The sequence below is a fragment of the Nothobranchius furzeri genome, chromosome 10 (genome assembly GCF_043380555.1).
Source record: "Nothobranchius furzeri strain GRZ-AD chromosome 10, NfurGRZ-RIMD1, whole genome shotgun sequence".
NCBI lineage: Eukaryota > Metazoa > Chordata > Actinopteri > Cyprinodontiformes > Nothobranchiidae > Nothobranchius > Nothobranchius furzeri.
In genome coordinates, this window is record NC_091750.1 from 60,902,531 (window position 1) to 60,922,843 (window position 20,313).

General features: G+C 45.1%; 1 protein-coding gene across 2 annotated transcripts; it reads right to left on the bottom strand.

Annotated features, from left to right (window-relative positions):
- Positions 1 to 1,657: 1,657 nt before the first annotated feature.
- On the bottom strand, positions 1,658 to 17,595 carry mntb (MAX network transcriptional repressor b). Of its 2 annotated transcripts, none has more exons than XM_070555849.1 (6): positions 17,053 to 17,595; positions 14,202 to 14,778; positions 14,083 to 14,124; positions 12,690 to 12,801; positions 5,096 to 5,288; positions 1,658 to 5,012 (listed from the first exon to the last, which is right to left on the bottom strand). In XM_070555849.1, exons 1-6 carry the CDS (start codon positions 17,126 to 17,128, stop codon positions 4,231 to 4,233), a joined length of 1,782 nt encoding a protein of 593 aa, XP_070411950.1. In that variant the 5' UTR covers positions 17,129 to 17,595; the 3' UTR covers positions 1,658 to 4,230. The 2 variants fall into 2 exon arrangements, with proteins under 2 accessions (XP_070411950.1, XP_015817033.3); XM_015961547.3 differs by having other exon boundaries at positions 14,202 to 14,781.
- Between the last annotated feature and the right edge of the window lie 2,718 nt (positions 17,596 to 20,313).

Below are 20,313 nucleotides of genomic sequence, written 5' to 3' on the forward strand. Positions count from 1 at the left end.
ACATTATATTCATGCAATGCACACAGACCAATGTATTTCCGATGTTTATTACGTTTAATTTTGATATTTATAGGTGACAACCAATGAAAACATCAAATCTGGTATCTCAGAAAATTAGAATATTCTAAAGGCCAATGAAAAAATGTTTGTTTCTCTAATGTTGGCCAACTGAAAAGAATGAACATGAAAAGAATGTGCATGTATAGCACTCAATACTTAGTCGGGGCTCCTTTTGCCTCAATAACTGCAGTAATGCGGCGTGGCATGGACTCGATCAGTCTGTGGCACTGCTCAGGTGTTATGAGAGCCCAGGTTGCTCTGATAGTCGTCTTCAGCTCCTCTGCATTGTTGGGTCTAGCGTATTGCATCCTCCGCTTCACAATACCCCATAGATTTTCTATGGGGTTAAGGTCAGGCGAGTTTGCTGGCCAATCAAGGACAGGGATACCATGGTCCTTGAACCAGGTGCTGGTGGTTTTGGCACTGTGTGCAGGTGCCAAGTCCTGTTGAAAGGTGAAGTCTGCATCCCCATAAAGTTGGTCAGCAGCAGGAAGCATGAAGTGCTCTAAAACTTCCTGGTAGACGGCTGCATTGACCCTGGACCTCAGGAAACAGAGTGGGCCAACACCGGCAGATGACATGGCACCCCACACCATCACTGACGGTGGAAACTTTACACTGGACCTCATGCAACGTGGATTCTGTGCTTCTCCGCTCTTCCTCCAGACTCTGGGTCCTTGATTTCCAAAGGAAATGCAGAACTTGCTTTCATCAGAAAACATAACTTTGGACCACTCAGCATCAGTCCAGTCCTTTTTGTCCTTGGCCCAGGCGAGACGCTTCTTGCGCTGTTTCATGTTCAAGAGTGGCTTGACACACGGAATGCGACACCTGAATCCCATGTCTTTCATGAGTCTCCTCGTGGTGGTTCTTGAAGCGCTGACTCCAGCTGCAGTCCACTCTTTGTGGATCTCCCCCACATTTTTGAATGGGTTTGTCGTCACAATTCTCTGCAGGGTGCGGTTATCCCTAGAGCTTGTACACTTTTTTCTACCATATTTTTTCCGTCCCTTCGCCTGTCTGTTAATGTGCTTGGACACAGAGCTCTGCGAACAGCCAGCTTCTTTAGCAATCACCTTTTGTGTCTTGCCCTCCTTGTGCAAGGTGTCAATGATTGTCTTTTGGACAGCTGTTAAGTCAGAAGTCTTCCCCATGATTGTGGTGCCTTCAAAACAAGACTGAGGGACCTTTTAAAGGCCTTTGCAGGTGTTTTGAGTAAATCAGCTGATTAGAGTGGCAGCAGGTGTCTTCTATATTCAGCCTTTTCAGAATATTCTAATTTTTTGAGATACCAAATTTGGAGTTTTCATTAGTTGTCACTTATGAATATCAAATTTAAATGTAATGAACATTGGAAATACATTGGTCTGTGTGCATTGCATGAATATAATGTACAAGTTTCACGTTTTGAATGGAATTACTGAAATATTTTCAACCTTTTGATGATATTCTAATTTACTGGCCAGCACCTGTAGGTATGTACTGCCCCCTATCACCAGGGAAAGTACACATTATCACTTAAAAAATGTAAAAAAATTACAGTAAGATCAACTCTATGAATAATTATTTTACTCTAAAGGACCACAAGAGAAAGATGTGTTGTAAATGTTATAAGATTTATTAAGAATTTGTATTACTCCATCGGCATAATTCTTCATCATTAATATGTTTTATCCATTATTAATATTATTGTTTCTAAAACAGTGGACAGTTAGATCTAAAAGGCAGCCCAAAGTGTACAGGCGATATATAACTTAAAACTTTCTCCATAGGGAAAACATGTTTTTATATTCATATATAATATCAATGTAGCATGAGGTCCAAGAATCTGCCCACGTTATACACTATTGTACATGGTCCCCAAATTAACAGAAATAACTTTAAAAAATGAAACTAAACTGCAAACTACATGCAAAACCAAAAAAAAAAAAAAAAAAAAAAACAAGCATTAAAGATGCATATACTCATATGCTGGATCATGCGTACGACCACAATTTACAAAAAAACTTTCACACGTACAAATATTACAAAACTCAGTATTAGACATCGTTATGTTATCAGGAAGAGAGCAACAGCCTTTTTTATTATTATTTTCACTCAATGTCTCACACACACACACACACACACACAAAATAAAAAAGAAAGAAAAAAATGTTTTTTTCATTCACCCAGAGTTTACGTGTTTTGCCAGAGTTGTCACAGTGATCGGGGAAACTGGGTACAGGCACACACGATAGCATCCAAACAGGCTCATATATCACCTTTGTGTAAAAAAATAAGCTGCAAGTAGCCACACACACACACACACACACACACACACACACACACACACACACACACACACAATCATGCACAGGTCAAACTGTACAACCAAAGACAGCCATGCTACAGGTATAGGATTAAGTATAATACAGAATATATAAAACATATAAACAGACAGAACATATAGAAACAGCAGAGGAAACACTGGTGTGTGTGTGTGTGTGTGAGAGAGAGAGAGAGAGAGAGAGAGACAAACGTATAATAGGCTGACAAAAAAGCTGAGTGTATCACACAAACTTACACAACAAGCACACACTCGCTCACACACGTGAATGAAGGCGTCACAACACATTCTCAATTTAAACTGAAATAAATGATTTCCTGAAATTCATCTTCATATGAACTTTCTTTTCATTTTAGATAAAAATTGCAAATGATTCTTTAGTAAAGTGCAACAAATGCAGACAGACTTCTATTCTTTTTTTCGCTGCATCCAAACTTTCCGAAACCTTAACAAGAGTGGACTAAACTCGTCCAATTTGGCTTACAAACATGTCCTTAAACACAATCTTTAATCTTATTCTAAGGTTTGTGTGTGTGTGTGTGTGTGTGTGTTGTGACAAGTGTGAGTCAGGAACATTATAAGGTGTGACGTGAGGCAGCAGGGGGCGCTGTTGCATTAGATAGCGGATGGAAACCAACTCTTCCCTTCAAGCAAAAGGGAAAGTTGCAGAGAGCAGGTTTTAGGATGAGATGACATCTTTTTCTGTAAAGTTTAGCCCAACATGGCTGCCATGCAACCACTGATGAGCTTTGGAAAAACTTCACCTGAAGACATGGGGAAAAAAAACACATTGGTTCCTGGTTGTTAAAGAAAGAAAACCCCACAAATGTCACTGAAATTACTGAAAGAAATTCAGACATTTCTTTTAAAGTGTGGTTAATTCTGATGTGGACATACATGATGGATTTTGTTGCACAACCTTTTAAGGTAATAAACACAATCAAGAGATGTCTGCGTCTCTCAGAGACGCCCCTGGGTATTTTGGTCCAGTCCTCACGAGCAAACGTCTCAGGTCTGAAGCATTCTGATCCATTCTGTTTGGGTTTTTCAGTAAATGTTTCTTTTATTCTGTCAGTGGGCGTTTCTTTCTTTAATGGAGGGACACCAAAACTGTTCTCCACATCTGTATACGTTCAGGTCACTTCCAATTAATCACAGTGAAATGATCTTCTCAGGCTTTTAATGGCCTTTAATGTGTTTAGCGTGACAGATAAAGATTTTCCTGCACAGTAAACATAAATCTATTTTCTGCATAAAAACTGACTTCATAACTCTGATAGCTTCTGTTGCACAGATAATTACTTAGATTTCACTTTGGAGGAAGAATTTTCCTGAAACCCTTTCCAGGATGGTGAAGTCATCAACTTTATGTAATTTTATTGAAGCCAGAGCACATGGGGGGGGGGGGGGTCTTTAGATTTAGTAAACATGTCTAGTCCCCACGTGATCAAAGCCACATGAAAAAGTCCCTCAGATCAGCGAAACCACTGAAACTCCTGCTTCTCAAAAACACGAGTGATGAGGCGTCCTACTTTACCGTGTGGACATTATCTGTGTAAACAGGTCCCTACTGTATCGCTGTGGCAACCGTCACACAGTACAGACCTTGTGTACTTTTACTAAATGACTGAATGAATAAGCGACATAAATCCTCGATGCCCGGGTGTGAGCTGAGCTTATTCTGTTAGTGCTTCTGGTTGCAGAGGAAAGAGAGAAGGAAGGAAGGAGGAAAAGGTCAAGCGGAGTTCCTGTCTTTGCAGCAAACCCAACAGATCACAGTCTCGTTTCACAAACAATGGCCTGTCCCTAAAAGTTCCGCATCTCTTTGACAATAACATCTTTTTTTAAGCCAGTTTGAGTGTGCTGACAGGGAAAGTGGGGACTGTAACCATGGTGACAGGGTTAAGGACAGCAGCTTGTCCGACCAGCTGGGGGTGCGGAGCCAGCACTGCTGTGGGTTTCCCTAGCGACGCCGTCCCCTGGTTCACCACTGCCGAGCTGTTCACCTGGGCTCCATTAGTGTTAGCTTGGGGGTTGGCCTGGACGTGGGACAGGGGGTGGTGGGTGAAGGTGTGGGTGATGTGGCCCACCATGGTGGGCTGGGATACGGGTACTCCTTGGGAGTAAAGAGTCGGAAGGTGGGAGGTCAAAGGAGCTCCAAGGTGAGCCACAGGGTGGACGGTGATGTGTCCGATGGGCTGGGCTGAGATTTGTGGGTGGGTGGCGGCAGCGGGGGCAGCTGTGGCTGCCGTGATTGGCTGAGGGGTGGAGGAGGGAGGGCCAGGTGAGGGGGCAATGTGTGTTAGGTGTTTCTGGTTGCCTGAAAGTGCGTGATTGACGGCTTGGATTACAGAGGGGTGGGAGACGGCGGCGTGAGCGATGACAGTGGGTGGAGGAGGTGGACCTGGTGGAGGAGCAGGAGCGATGGCTTGGGGAAGTAGAGGACCAGAGGGAGAGGATGTGGTGAGGACTCCAGAAAGAGGCAGAGCAGCATGCTGGATTGATAAGTGTGGAGTAAGGAGTTGCTGAGCTTGTAGGATGGGGGGTGGTGGTTTGGGGAGGGGCGTTGGAACAGGAGGAGCGGGCGCATCCTCATCCATCTCCTGCTCATAGTTGTCTTCTCCCTCTGTAGATCAGAGAGGAGAATGTTTGTCATAATGATACGGAATAGGAAGACGTCAAGCACATGGAGACATTTTGTCCCTGTACCTGAAGCGGTGGATGTAGAGGCCTGGTCGTCCTCTGGCTGGATGGTCTGTCGGAGGACTCGGTCGATCTCCATCACATCCATACACTGGCTCAGCTCGTTCTTCAGCTCGGCCAGACGCTGCTGCGTAGAGATCTTCTCTCTGGCCAAGCGCTCCATCTCATGCTCGTACTCCTTCTCCTTTCGCTTTAGAGTCTAAAAAAAATAAGATCCAATAAGAAAAATTTCGTTAACAATACATTAAAATGTAACTGACTTTACCAAACAAATGTTTGCATGGAAACAACAATTCAGGCTAAGAGCTAACGACAGCATCCATGCAAACTCTGCTTTCATCATCGTCTACAGGATAAACAGTGGCTCCCATTTTCTGGATAACTACTTTGCTTTTCTGGGGGTCAGAAAGAAGTCAAACTGTGATGCAGTGTGATGGAACCTGCTGAAACAAATAAAACGTAGCTGATGAGACGAAACAAAAACTACTGTGTGCAATCAAACTAAAGTTACGGAAATGTGGGAATACGTTTTATTCTCTTTAGTTGCATCTACTTTTCTGGGGGAAAGAGCCTTCCTGGCCCCAATACTCCATCTGTGTGACCCAGTTTCCGTGTGTCAGCTGACGTATAAAGCCAAACAGAGCCACGAGCTAAGAACATTAACGAAGATTACAACAGAGGACAGAGAGATGGATGGAGGCAGGAGGAGAGCTGGTGAGAAATAAAGTCTGATAAAACAAGCATGCAGAATGCTCACTCCACCAAACAGAGTGGTTTATTTTCTGCAGCCGGTGTTGGTACAAGATTGGCTCGGGGTCCTTCGACTGCCGATGACGTCAAAGTACGGCAAACCCACTCGGACAAAATACACTACACATCTATACTGTTGGAAAGAATTTAGCAGTTTTGTTATTAAAATAATGTTTCTTAAGACGTAAGTTTGTGTTTATAATGGTATTTGTAAAATAAAACACTATATTTTATTCATAATGTTGAACTCCTCTTTGAGCACATCCCTTGAAGGATCATAGGTATTAGCAACACCTGTGAAATTGTATTTGCAGGAAAGAAGTGTGTCCCGTTTATGGAAGTATTTGTGTTGAGTTTTTGACGTCTTGTCCATGCGTAGTTCAGTTACGCTCATAGCTGCTAGCCAAAACTCTGGAGTTAAAAGTTTTCTGGCTTTACTAAAATACCTGTCTGTACTTATTTGATTGATGGTAGTTTTACTTTCTATTAGACTCCAAATGTAATCATTTGGCACGTTTCTAATTCATAATTTGTAATAATGTAATCGGTGATATTAGCATTAGCATTCCTATGGGTTTTTCCACGTATATTAGCATTGCGCTAACCACTCGCTGCCAAATTGCAGCCTTTGCGATTAGAAAATCTCCTTTTGTCACATCGCAATTTAATTGCACATGCAGTTAATCGTTCAGCCCTAATATACATGCAGCTCTATGCTAAAAGTGTATTTTCAAAGAAGTAATGATGGATTTCTTTGTAAAAGTTGTTCCTCTTTCCAACGGAAAGATTTGCCTGGACCAACGTAACGTGATAACAACGTAACGTGACTACGTAATTCCGTAAGGTTCATGTTCAGTCAATCAACTACTTTGATGTCATCGGCAGTCGACGGACCCCGAGCAGATCTTGTACCAACACCGGCATGTAAAAAAGCTCAAGTTCACTTTGCTCTTTTGCAAGTTCCTCCCATCGAGACCTGTTCTAACTCACTCAGAGGTTATTATCTTCAGACACAAGAGCAGTCGTATCCCTGAAGTTAAAAGGTGGCTTCACATTACTGAAACGACTGGAGGACTAATAATGTAATCCTCTCAAACCCTTATTCCAAATCATCAAAGTTGTGAAGCAGCCCCAGACCATCATGCTCCCACCACCATGCCCGACTGTTGGTAGGATCTATTTTTCTGAGATGCAGTGTTACGGCCCATTTATGTTAAACACACAGACTCGTATAGAAGGAGACATCGGTTTGTCCCCTAGACACCTGAACTCAGCAAACAGAGCGGCCGAGTTCTACTTCTCGTTGTTGAATCATGACCAAGTGAGGCCCGCAGCTCACTCTTGAATTTCTTTGTGACGGGGCTCGACTTTATGTTGTCAGACACTGAATTTATTCAAAAACAGAATAACCCTCTAAGGGGGGCAAACACCTACTCATCACAGTGCTTACTTCATCTACATGAGATGAGGAATCGCGTCTCTGATGGTGTGACGTTCTTCATTACCCTGAGAGGAGCTACGACTGCTTCTGAACAGCTTGTGTGCATCCATGAACACCAATCCAAAGCCTTCCTATGTAAACGCCATTAGTCCTGCCGTAAATCACCAAGGAAACAGCTGCCACCCATAGCTGTCTCCTTGGCAACCTTATATGTGGGAATCTGGCTGATGGAGCAGTGGTTTGTACAAATAAATAAACACAAGGAGCCGTGTAACTGGGTAAAAACATTGGGGCATATATCAGGAATAATGTGACTGGATGTGTGCCAGTCATGTGGAGCTTTGGCTTATTCCCAGACCCCCTTTTCCTCCTCAACTATTTCATCCCACACTCTCTCCTCCTCTACTGCCCCATTCATCACCCTCTCAAGACCCATCCCCCGTTTTACCCTCCCTTCCCGCTTCATCTATGGCTCTTTTATTCTGCATCCTTGAAGACATCCGTCTGATTAAATTAAGGGTGGGAGTCTAGACTGATGGGTTTGTTCTAACTCCTATCTTTGCTTTTATCCCATATGAGCTTTTATGTGATGTGAAGATGTGGCAGATTTAAAAAAATGTGTTTTTCCAGTAAGAGTTACTGGAAGCCATTGGATTTCCAGCAACTCCCAACAGAACTCCATCATTTGTCGAAAAACAAAAACTAACCAGAATTTAGTTGGCTTAACCTTTCATCTACAGCTAACTACAGCACCCTGGTCACCTGCTGCCTGTTGCCATGGATACCAAGTGCTCCAAAGGGTAGAGAGACAGCACGGGGATATAAAAGGAAGCACTGAGATGAAGAGAAGGAAAAGCTGACTGCAGGACTGCACCTATCACACGGCGTTTATCACCATGAAAACGCGGCTGCATCGCTACTGTAAACAGCACCTGTCGCCGTCTCCCTACTTTTCCCTGCGGTACCAGAGTGCTGAGGACATCAGAGGGTGGTTGCTAAGGTGACGTCAGCGGGCTTTCTCTAGCCATGTGCTCAGATCTCACATGGCTCAGTGGGAGGGAGAGAGACCCGGATTTGAAGGTTTACACAGCGAGAGATGTCTAAAGGAAGAGGAAAATAAAACCTAGATTTGTGTTTTAACCTGCAAACTGTTCAAAATGATTCAGATGATGAGCAGCTAAACCTCGTTTCTTTAGAGAAACCTGGATATGCTGCAATCCGAGAGTTGAATGCAGATACCGATGTGGTTAACAGTGCAGTGCTTTCTGTTCTCTGTAAAATCTAAAATAAGATAAAAAAAATAGCAGAAATACGTGATTTTAATGACAAAAACTGAACAATTCACATTTTTCATTATATTATGTTTTTATTAACTTTTATTAATCATTGCGTGAAGTCATGTTTGCCCCCTAAATCCTTTTTTCTTGCCCGGCTCCCAGGGGACCGCTGCTCCCCGCAATCTTACTCCTCCATCTCGTGACCTAATTTAGTCTTTCAACTGACTGTCCATGGTGTACCACGTTGAACTCAAAACATCAAAACATCCACTGCACAAAAAAGCACAGCAGCAATAACTGCAGCTCCGGGCTACTTTTCACTTGTGCATAAGAGCAGAAATCCTCCTATCGTCTGCTTTTATACACCAAAAATTTGCGTCTGCAAACTTTGCAGACATCTATAGAACAATAGCTAGCTTCATTTACTTATTTCTGCAAATAAAACTAGCCACCAATTTGTTCCTCTCAAAGACATTCATGCAAGCATGCTGACTTCTGGAGCTTTATTCATTAGTAAGCAAAAGGTTGGCTCAACCTCAAGTTGTTATGAATTAAAGGTGCAATATGAGATGTTTGTCTTGCTGTTCAAGCAAGCTACTTTTTGAAAATACACAATTCAAAGGTCAAAACCCCCCTTTTGTCCAGCATCCCCTCTAAGTCGAAACTCTAGAATACAAGAATGCATAATGCTTGTATCGGAGAGTTCAGTTTTACATTTGACAAATTGCTTGCACCTCTCCCTGGGCTGCCACCTTACCGTGGTGGAGGGGTTTGAGTGTCTCAATGATCCTAGGAGCTAAGTTATCTGAGGCTTTCTGCCTCTGGTAAGGTCACCCATGGCAAACAGGTCCTAGGTGAGGGATCAGACAAAGAGCAGCCCGAAGACCTCTTATGATGAATTATATAAATGGAAACCGTATTCCCTCGCCCATGTGGGTCACCGGGGCCCCCCTTTGGAGCCAGGCCTGGAGGTGGGGCACGTTGGCGAGCGCCTGGTGGCCTGGCTTTCACCCATGGAGCCCGGCCGGGCACAGCCCGAAGAGGAAACGTGGGTCCCCCTTACCATGGGCTCACCACTCGTGGGAGGGGCCAAAGGGGTCGGGTGCAGTGTGTGACGGGTGGTGGTCGAGGGCGGGGACCTTGGCGGTCTGATCCTCGACTACAGAAGCTGGCTCTTGGCACATGGAATGTCACCTCTCTGGTGGGTAAGGAGCCTGAGTTGGTGTGTGAGGTTGAGAGGTTCCGACTAGCATGGACGTAATTTTCACTTTAGAAGTGTGTGTGTGTGTGTGTGTGTGTGTGTGGGGGCGGGGGGGGGGGTATCTAATGGGAAACAGGCTTCAACACAAACGGTTGTTTTCCGCTTGGTCCTAGAGCTCAACCAGTGTCAATTTAATATAGCGTAATATTGTTTTTGGATGGTAAAATATGCAGGGGTCAAAACTTGACTTTGGAAAAAGTGGGAGGGGACATGCCCCCCCCCCAAAAAAAATTACATCCATGCTGACTAGATGTAGTCGTACTCACCTCAACGCATGGCTCTGGAACCAATTTCCTTGAGAGGGGTTGGACTTTCTACCACTCTGGAGTTGCTCCCACTGAGAGGCGCCGAGCAGGGGTGGGCATACTAGTTGCCCCCCATCTTGGTGCCTGTATGTTGGGGTTTACCCCAGTGAATGAGAGGGTAGCCTCTCTCCACCTACGTGACGGGTTCTGACTGTGGTCTGTGTTTATGCACCAAACTACAGTTCAGACTACCCACCCTTTTTGGAGACCTTGGGAGGGGGTGCTGGAAAGCGCTCCTTCCGGTGACTTCCTCGTTCTGCTGGGGGACTTTAACTCTCACGTGGGCAACGACAGTGAGACCTGGAGAGGTGTGGTTGGGAGGAACGGCCCCCCTGATCAGAATTCGAGTGGTGTTTTGTTATTGGACGTCTGTGCCAGTTATGGATTGTCCATAATGAACACCATGTTCAGACATAAAGGTGTTCATATGTGCTCTTGGCACCAGGATACCTTAGGCCGCAGCTCGATGATCGACTTTGTTGTCGTTTCATCTGGCCTGCAGCCGCATGTCTTGGACGCTCGGGTGAAGAGAGGGGCGGAGCTGTCAACTGACCACTACCTGGTGGTGAGTTGGCTCAGATGGTGGGGGAGGATGCCGGTCAGACCAGGCAGGCCCAAACATATCGTGAGGGTCTGCTGGGAACGTCTGGCAGAGTCTCCTGTCAGAAGGAGCTTGCCACCTCCGACAGAACTTCCAAAATGTTCCGAGGAGGCGGGGGACATTGAGTCTGAATGGACCCTGTTCCGTGCCTTCATTGTTGAGGTGGCCGACCGGGGCTGTGGTCACATGATCGTCGGTGCCTGTCGTGCTGGCAACCCCCGAACCCGCTGGTGGACACTGGCAGTTAGGGATGATATATTTTGTGGATTTGGAGAAGGCGTTTGACTGCATCCCTCGGGAGGCCCTGTGGGGGGTACTCCAAGAGTATGGGGCACCAGGCCCTCTGATACGGGCTGTTAGGTCCCTGTATGACCGGTGTCAGAGCTTGGTCAGCATTGCTAGCAGTAAGTCGGGCTCGTTCCCAGTGAGAGTTGGACTCCGCCAAGGCTGCCCTTTGTCACCGATTCTGTTCATAACCTTTATGGACAGGATTTCTAGGCGCAGCCAAGGTGTGGTCTTGATTCGGAAAAGGGTAGAATGCCTTCTCCGGGTCAGGGAAGAGGCCCTGCCCCAAGTGGAGGAGTTAAAGTATCTCGGGGTCTTGTTCATGAGTGAGGGAAAACTGGAGCGTGAGATCGATAGGCAGATTGGTGCTGCATCTTCGGTGATGCAGGCGTTGTACCGATCTGTTGTAGTGAAGAGAGAGCTGAGTCAGAAGGCGAAGCTCTCGATTTAACGGTCAATCTACGTTCCTACCCTCACCTATGGTCATGAGCTTTGGGTAGTGACCGAAAGAACGAGATTGCGGATACAAGCGGCTGAAATGAGTTTTCTCCGAAGAGTGGTTGGGCTCTCCCTTAGAGATAGGGTGAGAAGCTCGGTCATTTGGGAGGGGCTCGGAGTAGACCCACTGCTCCTCCACATTGAGAGGTTGCAGTTGAGGTGGCTTGGGCATCTGGTCAGGATGCTTCCTGGACGCCTCCCTGGTGAGGTTTTCCAGGCACATCCAACTGGGAGGAGACCTAAAGGTAGACCAAGGACACGGTGGAGGGACTATGTCTCTCACCTGGCCAGGGAACGCCTTGGGATTCCCCCGGAGGAGCTGGCCCAAGAGGCTGGGGAGAGGGAAGTCTGGGCCTCTCGCCTTAGGCTACTGCCCCCGCGACCCGACTCTGGATAAGCGGATGAAAATGGATGTATGGTTTGCACGTTTTCTGCCATAATCCCTAATGTAATGCACCTACATATAACAATTCTGTATGTTACCTATTGTAGAGTGGCATTTTTATGGTGGAAAACAAGGCAGTACAGCAGCTATGTCGCTCCAGCAATCTGGAAAATACTGACAAACAGGTCAAAATTTCCAGAACCCGCGCCAAACCTTCTCAGACTTGCTCTCTCCTTTGCACTGGGCTCCCCACACACACAAACACACACACGTTGCCATGGTAACAAAGTGACATACAGCTCTGTCGGCAGAAAAAAAGACAGGCTGCATTTACAGTCAACAGGTCCATCACCTAAATGTTCCCTACAAGAAAAGAACCAGACTCTAAACAGAACTTGTAAAACAACTCCTTAAATGAAAATTGCAAACAGAACAGAATGTCCCATCTGTTACACTAGGCAGACCGGCTCTGGCTTTGCTTCCTATTGAGCTGCTCTGAGTTGAGAATGCACTGTTTGTGCACATATTGAGAAAAAAAACACTGGAGAATGTTGCATTAATTGATCTCCTGCTTTGTAATCTGATTAATCTCCAGTTGTTGTACGTAAAAGAAGAATCAATCACAACACTAAATGGTTCAAGGACTCAGAATCACATGTTGTGTATCAGTTACACAGAAGCCTGTGCTTCTCTCAAATGTCAGCTAAAAACCAGAACCATGAACAAGAAGAAGGGAACCTTTTAACTGCTACAGTACTACAGTAGGAACAATGACGTGTAATGGTAACATCCTGTACCTGTATGTAACGCAGAGCACTGCGTAGAACGCTGAGGTTGGAGGTTTTCTTCTCGTCAACATTTGGAACGTTCTTCTTTAGCGTCTCAAAGCACTCCTTGAGGTGCGCTCGCCTACAACATCCAAAAAAGGATTACAAAAAGGCTAAATGTGAACGTCATTAGGAGGCTAGAGATTAATTTAGTTTGGGGTGAAATTCCCAGCTTTCAATAAGTTGAGGAAATGCTTTTGGGACTAGGGTTGTCACGGTAACCGGTGTAGCGGTAAACCCCGGTAAAAAAGTTGACAAAAATAATAACCGTCTTGTTTTTAAAAAAATATATTATCTCCGTGGATTACCGTGGCCGCGGTGTAGGCACGGTGACCCTTACCAACCACCGTATCATCTGCTGAAGTTGCCGGAGGCATATGCGCGCTTTATTGTTTACAGCCAAAACTTTCTTGAAGCTAAAGCTGAAATAATGGTCAAAGGAGGAGACGGCAGCACTCAGGACATTTATTATCCCTCATAGAAGACAAAGTCGGAAGTACGGGCATTTTTTTGGATATTTGAAGAATGACGAGGGACAGCTGATAGAAGACGGCTAACCTGTTTGCAGCACGTGCAGAAAGTGTCTGTGAAAGGCAGCAACGCTTCAAATCTCATGACACATCTGCGTGACCATCACCCACAACTCTACAGTCAACGCAAGGCAAGCTAACATTAGCGTTTTAGCTAAAATGCGTGATCCAAGGATTTGGGTCGAGGGAGATTGCAACGAGTCGCTATATAAAGCAGCCGCAGCGCCGCTACCTGCATATGAACCGTGTCACGGACACCCCCATGTTGAAATGACGCTATGCATTACGGGGCTCCCAGGGGCAGATAAGAGTTGGTCTCTCTCCGAGAATAATTATGAATTTAACAATGATTACTGCCTGATAACATTTACCCACATCTGCAATGTTCACTGGAAGGACACAAACCGAGGACAATATTTTCCTGATATAGGGATTATTACTCAAGTAAGGGTAAAAAAGTACCTGATTAGAAGGCTACTTGAGTACTGAGTATCATCTGATCTAATATTTTTAAAATGATGACATCAAACAGACATAAAATAAGAAGTTATGGGCAAATATTGGTATTTCAAAGACTAAAGGGGAAAAATTTAAACAAATAAACAACATAATTACAAAATAACAAACTTTAGGCTAAATTTAGACACAAACTGAGAACAATATTTTCCTGATATACAGGATTTATTTAGTTGTCTGAAAATGTAACACGTTTAAAAAAATACTGCGATAATAAAGAAAACCATGATATTTTTGGTCACAATAACCGTGAGGTTAAATTTTCACACCTTGACAACCCTATTTAGGACACAATGATGTGCTGATTTATAACTCACCTGTTCTTCTCTAGCTTATTATGCACCTCTCTGGTCCCCGCTCTGAAAACATACAATAATTATCAACAACTTTTAATGTTTTTTATAAATAAACAAGACACAAGGACAGAAGGACTGACCCTCCTGGCCTCCTCTTTCCATCCATCCCCCTCATGTCCTCCAACGTCACTCCATTTGGCCGTGGCTGGGATGTGGGCAGAGCTTGATGGGGAGCCAGTGTGTGATGTGCGAGGGAGCTATTTGTACTGTTGTGTGCTGAGTAATGGATCTGAACCTGAGTTTGTGATAGGCTGGGCTTTACATCAATCAGCTGCTGAGTGGATTCTACTTTGATTTGGGATGGCATCAGGTGATGGGGTGCTATCTGCTGCTGCAGAGGGGAGGAAACATTCTCTTTCTTGAGAGGTGGCGGACTATTGAGAGACGTCGCCGCCGCTGCGATCGCCGTTGTAAGCGGGAGTGGTGGGACAGAGGGAGTCGCGTTGACAACTGGAACCATTGGGATGACTGTGATGGGGACTTGTGGAGGTGGGAGAGAAGGTGGTGGTGGGGCAGGCGGGTGAGGCGGCTGCTGACGGTGAGTGTCATGGCCCCAAGTGATGTGATTGGCTCTGATTGGTTGGGAGGAAGTCACAACTTCCACACACCTCGACTCGGCCTCCCAGCTGTTCAGCTCTTTTCCTTTACACTGTTCATCTTCTGAAAGGGGGGGGGGGGGGGGGGAGAAGCATACATGAGGGAATGATCAAGTTAAGATGACAAATAGAACAAAATAAATCTGGAGTACATCAACACAAACATGAGGGTCATTCACACACTGGGAAACCTGATCTTTGTGAAAAATGATGAGTGTAGCTATTAAAGTAATTTTCCATGCTAAAAAAGTTTAAACGGTTGCTTTAATTGATCAATACCAAAAATCAAATGACACAAGACAATTCTGGGTAATCTGAGTTTTACTGCTAACGTTTCTTTACTAAACACACAAGTCCACACAGAAAAATGATGTCATCGGGAAGACTGTGGGTGTGGAGGGGGACGTGACAAACAGAAAGTGTGTCTGGCAAAGCACCCCTCCCTCCGCTCGATGTTTGGATGATTCCAGCACTGAGCATGCCTTTAACCTGGGTGACATCATAACGTCTGACCAAAACCAAAAGACTGCTCGGGGCAATCTGCGTTGGCAATGTGTCGCTCTATAAATAAAACACTGCTGTGCAGTGATCAATGAAATAACTTCAAGCAAAAACAGAAAAGACGAGCAGTCTTTGCACACCGTCTCTGCCTGCAGACTTGTGGAAAACCCTCGGTTTCCACGGAAACAGCAACATTAGGCACAGAAGATCCCAGGGATTCCTCCATCCTTTCCAACAAAGCAGAAGCGCTGCCGCGCCACAGTGCCCGGCTGCATATTAAGCAACACTTTCGTTTCTATCCTGCGTGACTCCGCAAACCCCTGATGGCGCAATTTCCTTCCACCAAGGGCAATAGTTCACCCCTGAGAGGCCTTGCACAGATAGATACTGTTGTCATGATGACACAGGAAAAACAAACTTTCCATGCTGCACGCTGTTATCATTTTATAAATTAAGTGATTTGTATATCAGCTGTAGATGTGTCATTTATTGCAGGGTTATAACTCTTTATGCAGGTGTTCAGTTGCAATACAATAAAAAATGAGAAAAATTATGCAACCTTGACTCTTGCCATCTATAAACAGAGCAGTGAAAATCGTTTGGGTTTAATATGATTTTTGACATCCGAGATTAGAGAGAAAAGCTGCATAATCTTTGTGGCCCAGAGGGTTGATGTTATAGTAAAATCCACAAAAACGTAAATCAGATAACTCGTTTGGAGACAGAGGCCGAGCTGGGGGGGGGGGGGGGGTAAAAAGCAGGGAGTTGTCCTACTTAAACCCCCCCCCCCCCCCCCCATGTCTGTCTCTGACGCGCCACTGTCAGCCATCTGAATGGGAAGGGCGGTGACGACAGAGCGTGTAGAGGGAGGAGGGGAGAGGGGTGACGCGCACGTGGTAGCTGTGGGTGGACCCTAGCACGCGGTAGGGTAAGTATGCAGGAGAGGGGGGGGGTGATGGGGGTTGTCTGACACGTCATCAGCGGGGTAAAAAAAAAACACACAAAAAGAGCCCCCCCGCTTTTATCCTCTCTCACCTACTCACGTCGAATTAAAACGCATCGCTTTCGACAACAAACGCGAGGCGCAGACTGACATTTGGAAGTTTAAACTCTGTATTCACATTCACGCAGCAGCAGGCGCGTGGCCCGCCCCGGTGCGCGTGTGTCATAAGATAGCTGAGCAGTGTCAGGGTATTATGTAAAGAACAGCCTCTGCTCGCCACCGCCCTGCCGGTGCTCGACGGACACAATTTTAGGGGATAAACCGATCTAGACGCACCCTTTCCTGACGAATAAACGTCAAGCCGAGGAGTAAAACTATTTTAAAACGTTTGTTTAGTTTAAAAAAAACTACTTTGATTAAACAGATGTTTATGAAATGCGTAGACACGCTCGGTTAAAGCATTATATTTAAATTAAGCAGAGATAAGGAACTCCACTATGCATCTAGTACACTCACGCGCGCGCTTACGGTGAGTCACAAGTGTCGAAACTGTGACACACACACACACACACACACACACACACACACACACACACACACACACACACACACACGGGCGCGCGAAGTAGTTCAGAAAACAACTTTGCCCGTTTCCGCATTAGGGTGGGTGTTGAGTACATTGAGAACTACTTTGGTTATCACTTCCAGCTACTCTTTTTAAACTAGCAGGATTTCAAACCGATCCGACTTCTCTTAAAGTGTGAAAAACATTTGTTCCTGTCGCTGGTAGCAACGGGTCCCAGCTCCACAAGAAAGCACCTGAAGGTGTCAGGACACACTGTTATATGTGGTCGTGCACGTAAAGCTGCGGCAGTCCGCGACTCAACTTACCACGTTTGGTTTGTTGTTGCTGCTGGGCTTGCCATTCCAGGTACCTGGCCGCCTCCAGAAGTGTATCAATACTCATTTCGCGTAAAGCCTAAAACAGAGGACCCGGCGGCCCCGGGGCGGATAGGAAGGGAAAAGGGGGGGAAAGAAAGCGGGGTAGGTGGTGTCCCGGTAGTAAGCTCCGTATCTGCGGTTCACGGCCGTATGCTCGGACGCTTCGCCCCTCGTGTTTCTGCTGATGTCTCGGCTAATTTTTAATCCGGGCGAACAGAAAGTAGATCCTCGCATACGTAAAAAATAGGATCGCAACAAGATGGCGATGCGAGCACGGGAATACACACAACAAGGCGAGTCGTGTTCTCATTAAGACCCGCCCCTCCCGGATTCCCGCCCCGCCCTGTTACTACGGGCAAAACCAAAACCCGGAGACTGACCCTCTGCGCCTCCAGTTTTGGCGTGTTTTCGACCCGTCAAAACTGTCCGTTCTAAACGTTACAGTTCTGTAATCAACATCTAAAACCCACGCGAACAAATAAACACCTCGTTTGGAGGCATATTTACATAAAATTCGATTGAGGAAGTATCGTCTGACGTCAAAGTTGCTCCGTGTTTTGGTCCGCGCAGCTTGCCCGCAGCGCATGAAGACAGATCAGGCGCGAGTGAGCCAATCAGCGCTCAGAACAACAAGGCATGGTGCTGGTCCACATGGGCACCCGCCCGGCCCGAGTTCTGCTCATTTGCATGGCGAGAGCGTGACTGGCCACCCCACTGTCTCGAGATCAGAGCTGTCAGTCAAACTCAGAGGGGCGTGGCTTACTAATGGCTCGTTTCTCAGAATGAGCGGCTGACAGCCGCTTTTTGTCATCTATTTACTCTGTACACCGACAATCAGAGCTTCTTCCAGCCACTTCGTCAATGCTTTGACGTGTTCTGAGAGAATATACTAAAAATTTGAACGTAGACTAAATAATCGGACATGCTGACCTCTATCTAAGCATAATTAACACAGTAGGCCTAGTGTCTTTTTGATTATCATTTTGTAGTATTTTACAAACTAATTACAGATTTCCTGTCTTCTGATGGGTTTCAGCCTGCAGTGCTCACTGAATTACTCCAAGATCAGTTTGCTTTTCAGGCATCGCTTTTAAAAATTCTCACCGTCTAAAATGAACCTTTCATTTCTGCTTTTACTTCTCATTTTCATTCCTACTTTGCCTTCCCCAAAGTTCAATGACATTGTAAATTTTTATATGCTTGACAAGAGATAACGGCAGTGATTTGTGCAATGTGTTCCCCTATGAGGAACATTAATTATTGTGTGTTATTAATAATGTTAGGACATAATATTTGCCTGTATATCAGTGCACGTATGAAAGCTTACGGGTGACTGCATGGTAACAGTCTTTGAATGGACAGCATGTTCTTCACCACAAGGTCTGACATTATCAGCCAATCATAAACAGCTTCTCAGAAGTACACGGTCACTTCCATTAGCATGTCATGTACCCTCCGTCCACATATGGACACTATCGTCTCAAAATCAAACTAATAATAATAAGAAATCCACTTTGTGTCTGCAGAGCTGGGAGTCATCTAGCATCAGGCTAATGAGTTATATGACATAATGCATGAGAATGCCCATTTATCAGGCACAATGAGTGAAGACATTTTTAACAAGGATGCAGCACATGATAAGCACATGAGCTGCATGTAATGAAAAAATTACAGAGCTGTGTGTTAGGAGGAAGGAAGCAGAGGAGGAGGAGGAGGAGTGCCTTGGAGAGACAGTAGGTGGGAAGGATGGGAGAAAGGGATGGGCCGACCCAGTTAGAAGTGCTGCATCACTTGTGTGACTAAAAAGGAAGCAAAGCAGAGGAGGAAAGGAGTGGAGTCAAGAGGGTGAATAGATATGTTAGATCTCCATTTAGATTTAAATGGATTTGTTGTTTGTGTCATGTTCACAAAAGCCAAAAATGATGTTAACATTCCACTAGAATTGATTTTCTGCAAAGGTGAAAAACCAAAAAAGCCTTTTTAGGAGACAAGAATGTTCATGTAATCATGCTTGCTGCCTTTTGCTTTAGAGACGAGGCTGTTTTCATGAAAATCTATTAACATAATTATTGAAACACATTGAGTTTCATTTTTCTCTATTTGGGTTGTAAGATGTAATTTTGACTCTTTATACTAAATCTGGAAAAAAAACGTAATCCTTTATTTTAAATTATAGAAATAAAATTGCAGCATCAAGGGGAACAATGAATGAGCGTTGATGCAAATATGAGCATTAGAGGTCCACTAGGGGGCGCTGCATCCTGCAATTCTGCAGCTCTTCTCATCCTTTTTCTGCAGGGATCACAATGCAAGTCACGTCAACTACAGTGAGACTCATGTGAGATGTGCCAGGAGATGACACATAAACCCATAAACCACCAGAGACCCTGCAGCCGTCCGGCCCGTTTACACCGGATACACTAAAAATAACTGCACAAATCAGTAGCAAGATGTCAGTCTGCTTTTTGAAAGTTGTTCCACTCTGAGGGGTGTAATCATGACTCTGCACCGTGAACACCGACCTTAAAACATCTCAGAACATTCTGGTCACAATGTTTTATTTGGATCAACATTAACTCACGAATCTGTAGCTCCTTAGACTTTCTCAGGCAAAAACTCATCAAAGATGCTTTGATGTGTGCAGCCAACAAGGGAAAAGGTGGGAGGATGTAGGCCAATATTTCTACTTCAGTGCCTCTGCTGAGAAACATCAGATTTGGGTTTTAGTGAGTCTCACGAAGTATCTCCAGTTTCTGTCCAATGTTGTTTTTATTACCATCACTGTGATTTTGTAATTCCTTGTGACATCTACATAGAGTTGGAGCTGTCACCCCAGATCTTTCCACCCTCACAAACTCAAGAGGACAGGGAAAGGTGTGGTGGACTGAACTTCCTGGAAACGGTTGCCAGGATACCACAGAAGAGTGTGTGGGTGAGTGAGCAGGTGTGTGAGAGCTCAGGAGGCTGCAGTCCTATTCATAATTAATGCATCTCAGCTGCCTCCTGACGCTTTTACCTCTGAATGACACTTGGAGTGGAAGTGGGCCTGAGGGATAAATGTCCACTTTCAATCTTGTCAATGCATTTTCACCAATCACAAATACACAAGCTTATGGTCCACGCACTGGTTTTATGGTGCCTTCTCATGCTGTTGCTCAGAGATGCAAAGAAGGTCAAAATAAATTATCACTAGTGCAGCTCAGTCTGAGT

Coding starts and splice junctions, on each gene's coding strand:
- mntb (XM_015961547.3), bottom strand. CDS start 17,128: ATGAGTATTGATACACTTCTGGAGGCGGCCAGGTACCTGGAATGGCAA. Junction 14,125..14,201: donor GGAAAGAGGAGGCCAGGAGG/GTCAGTCCTTCT, acceptor GTATGTTTTCAG/AGCGGGGACCAGAGAGGTGC. Junction 12,802..14,082: donor AATAAGCTAGAGAAGAACAG/GTGAGTTATAAA, acceptor TGGATGTTGTAG/GCGAGCGCACCTCAAGGAGT.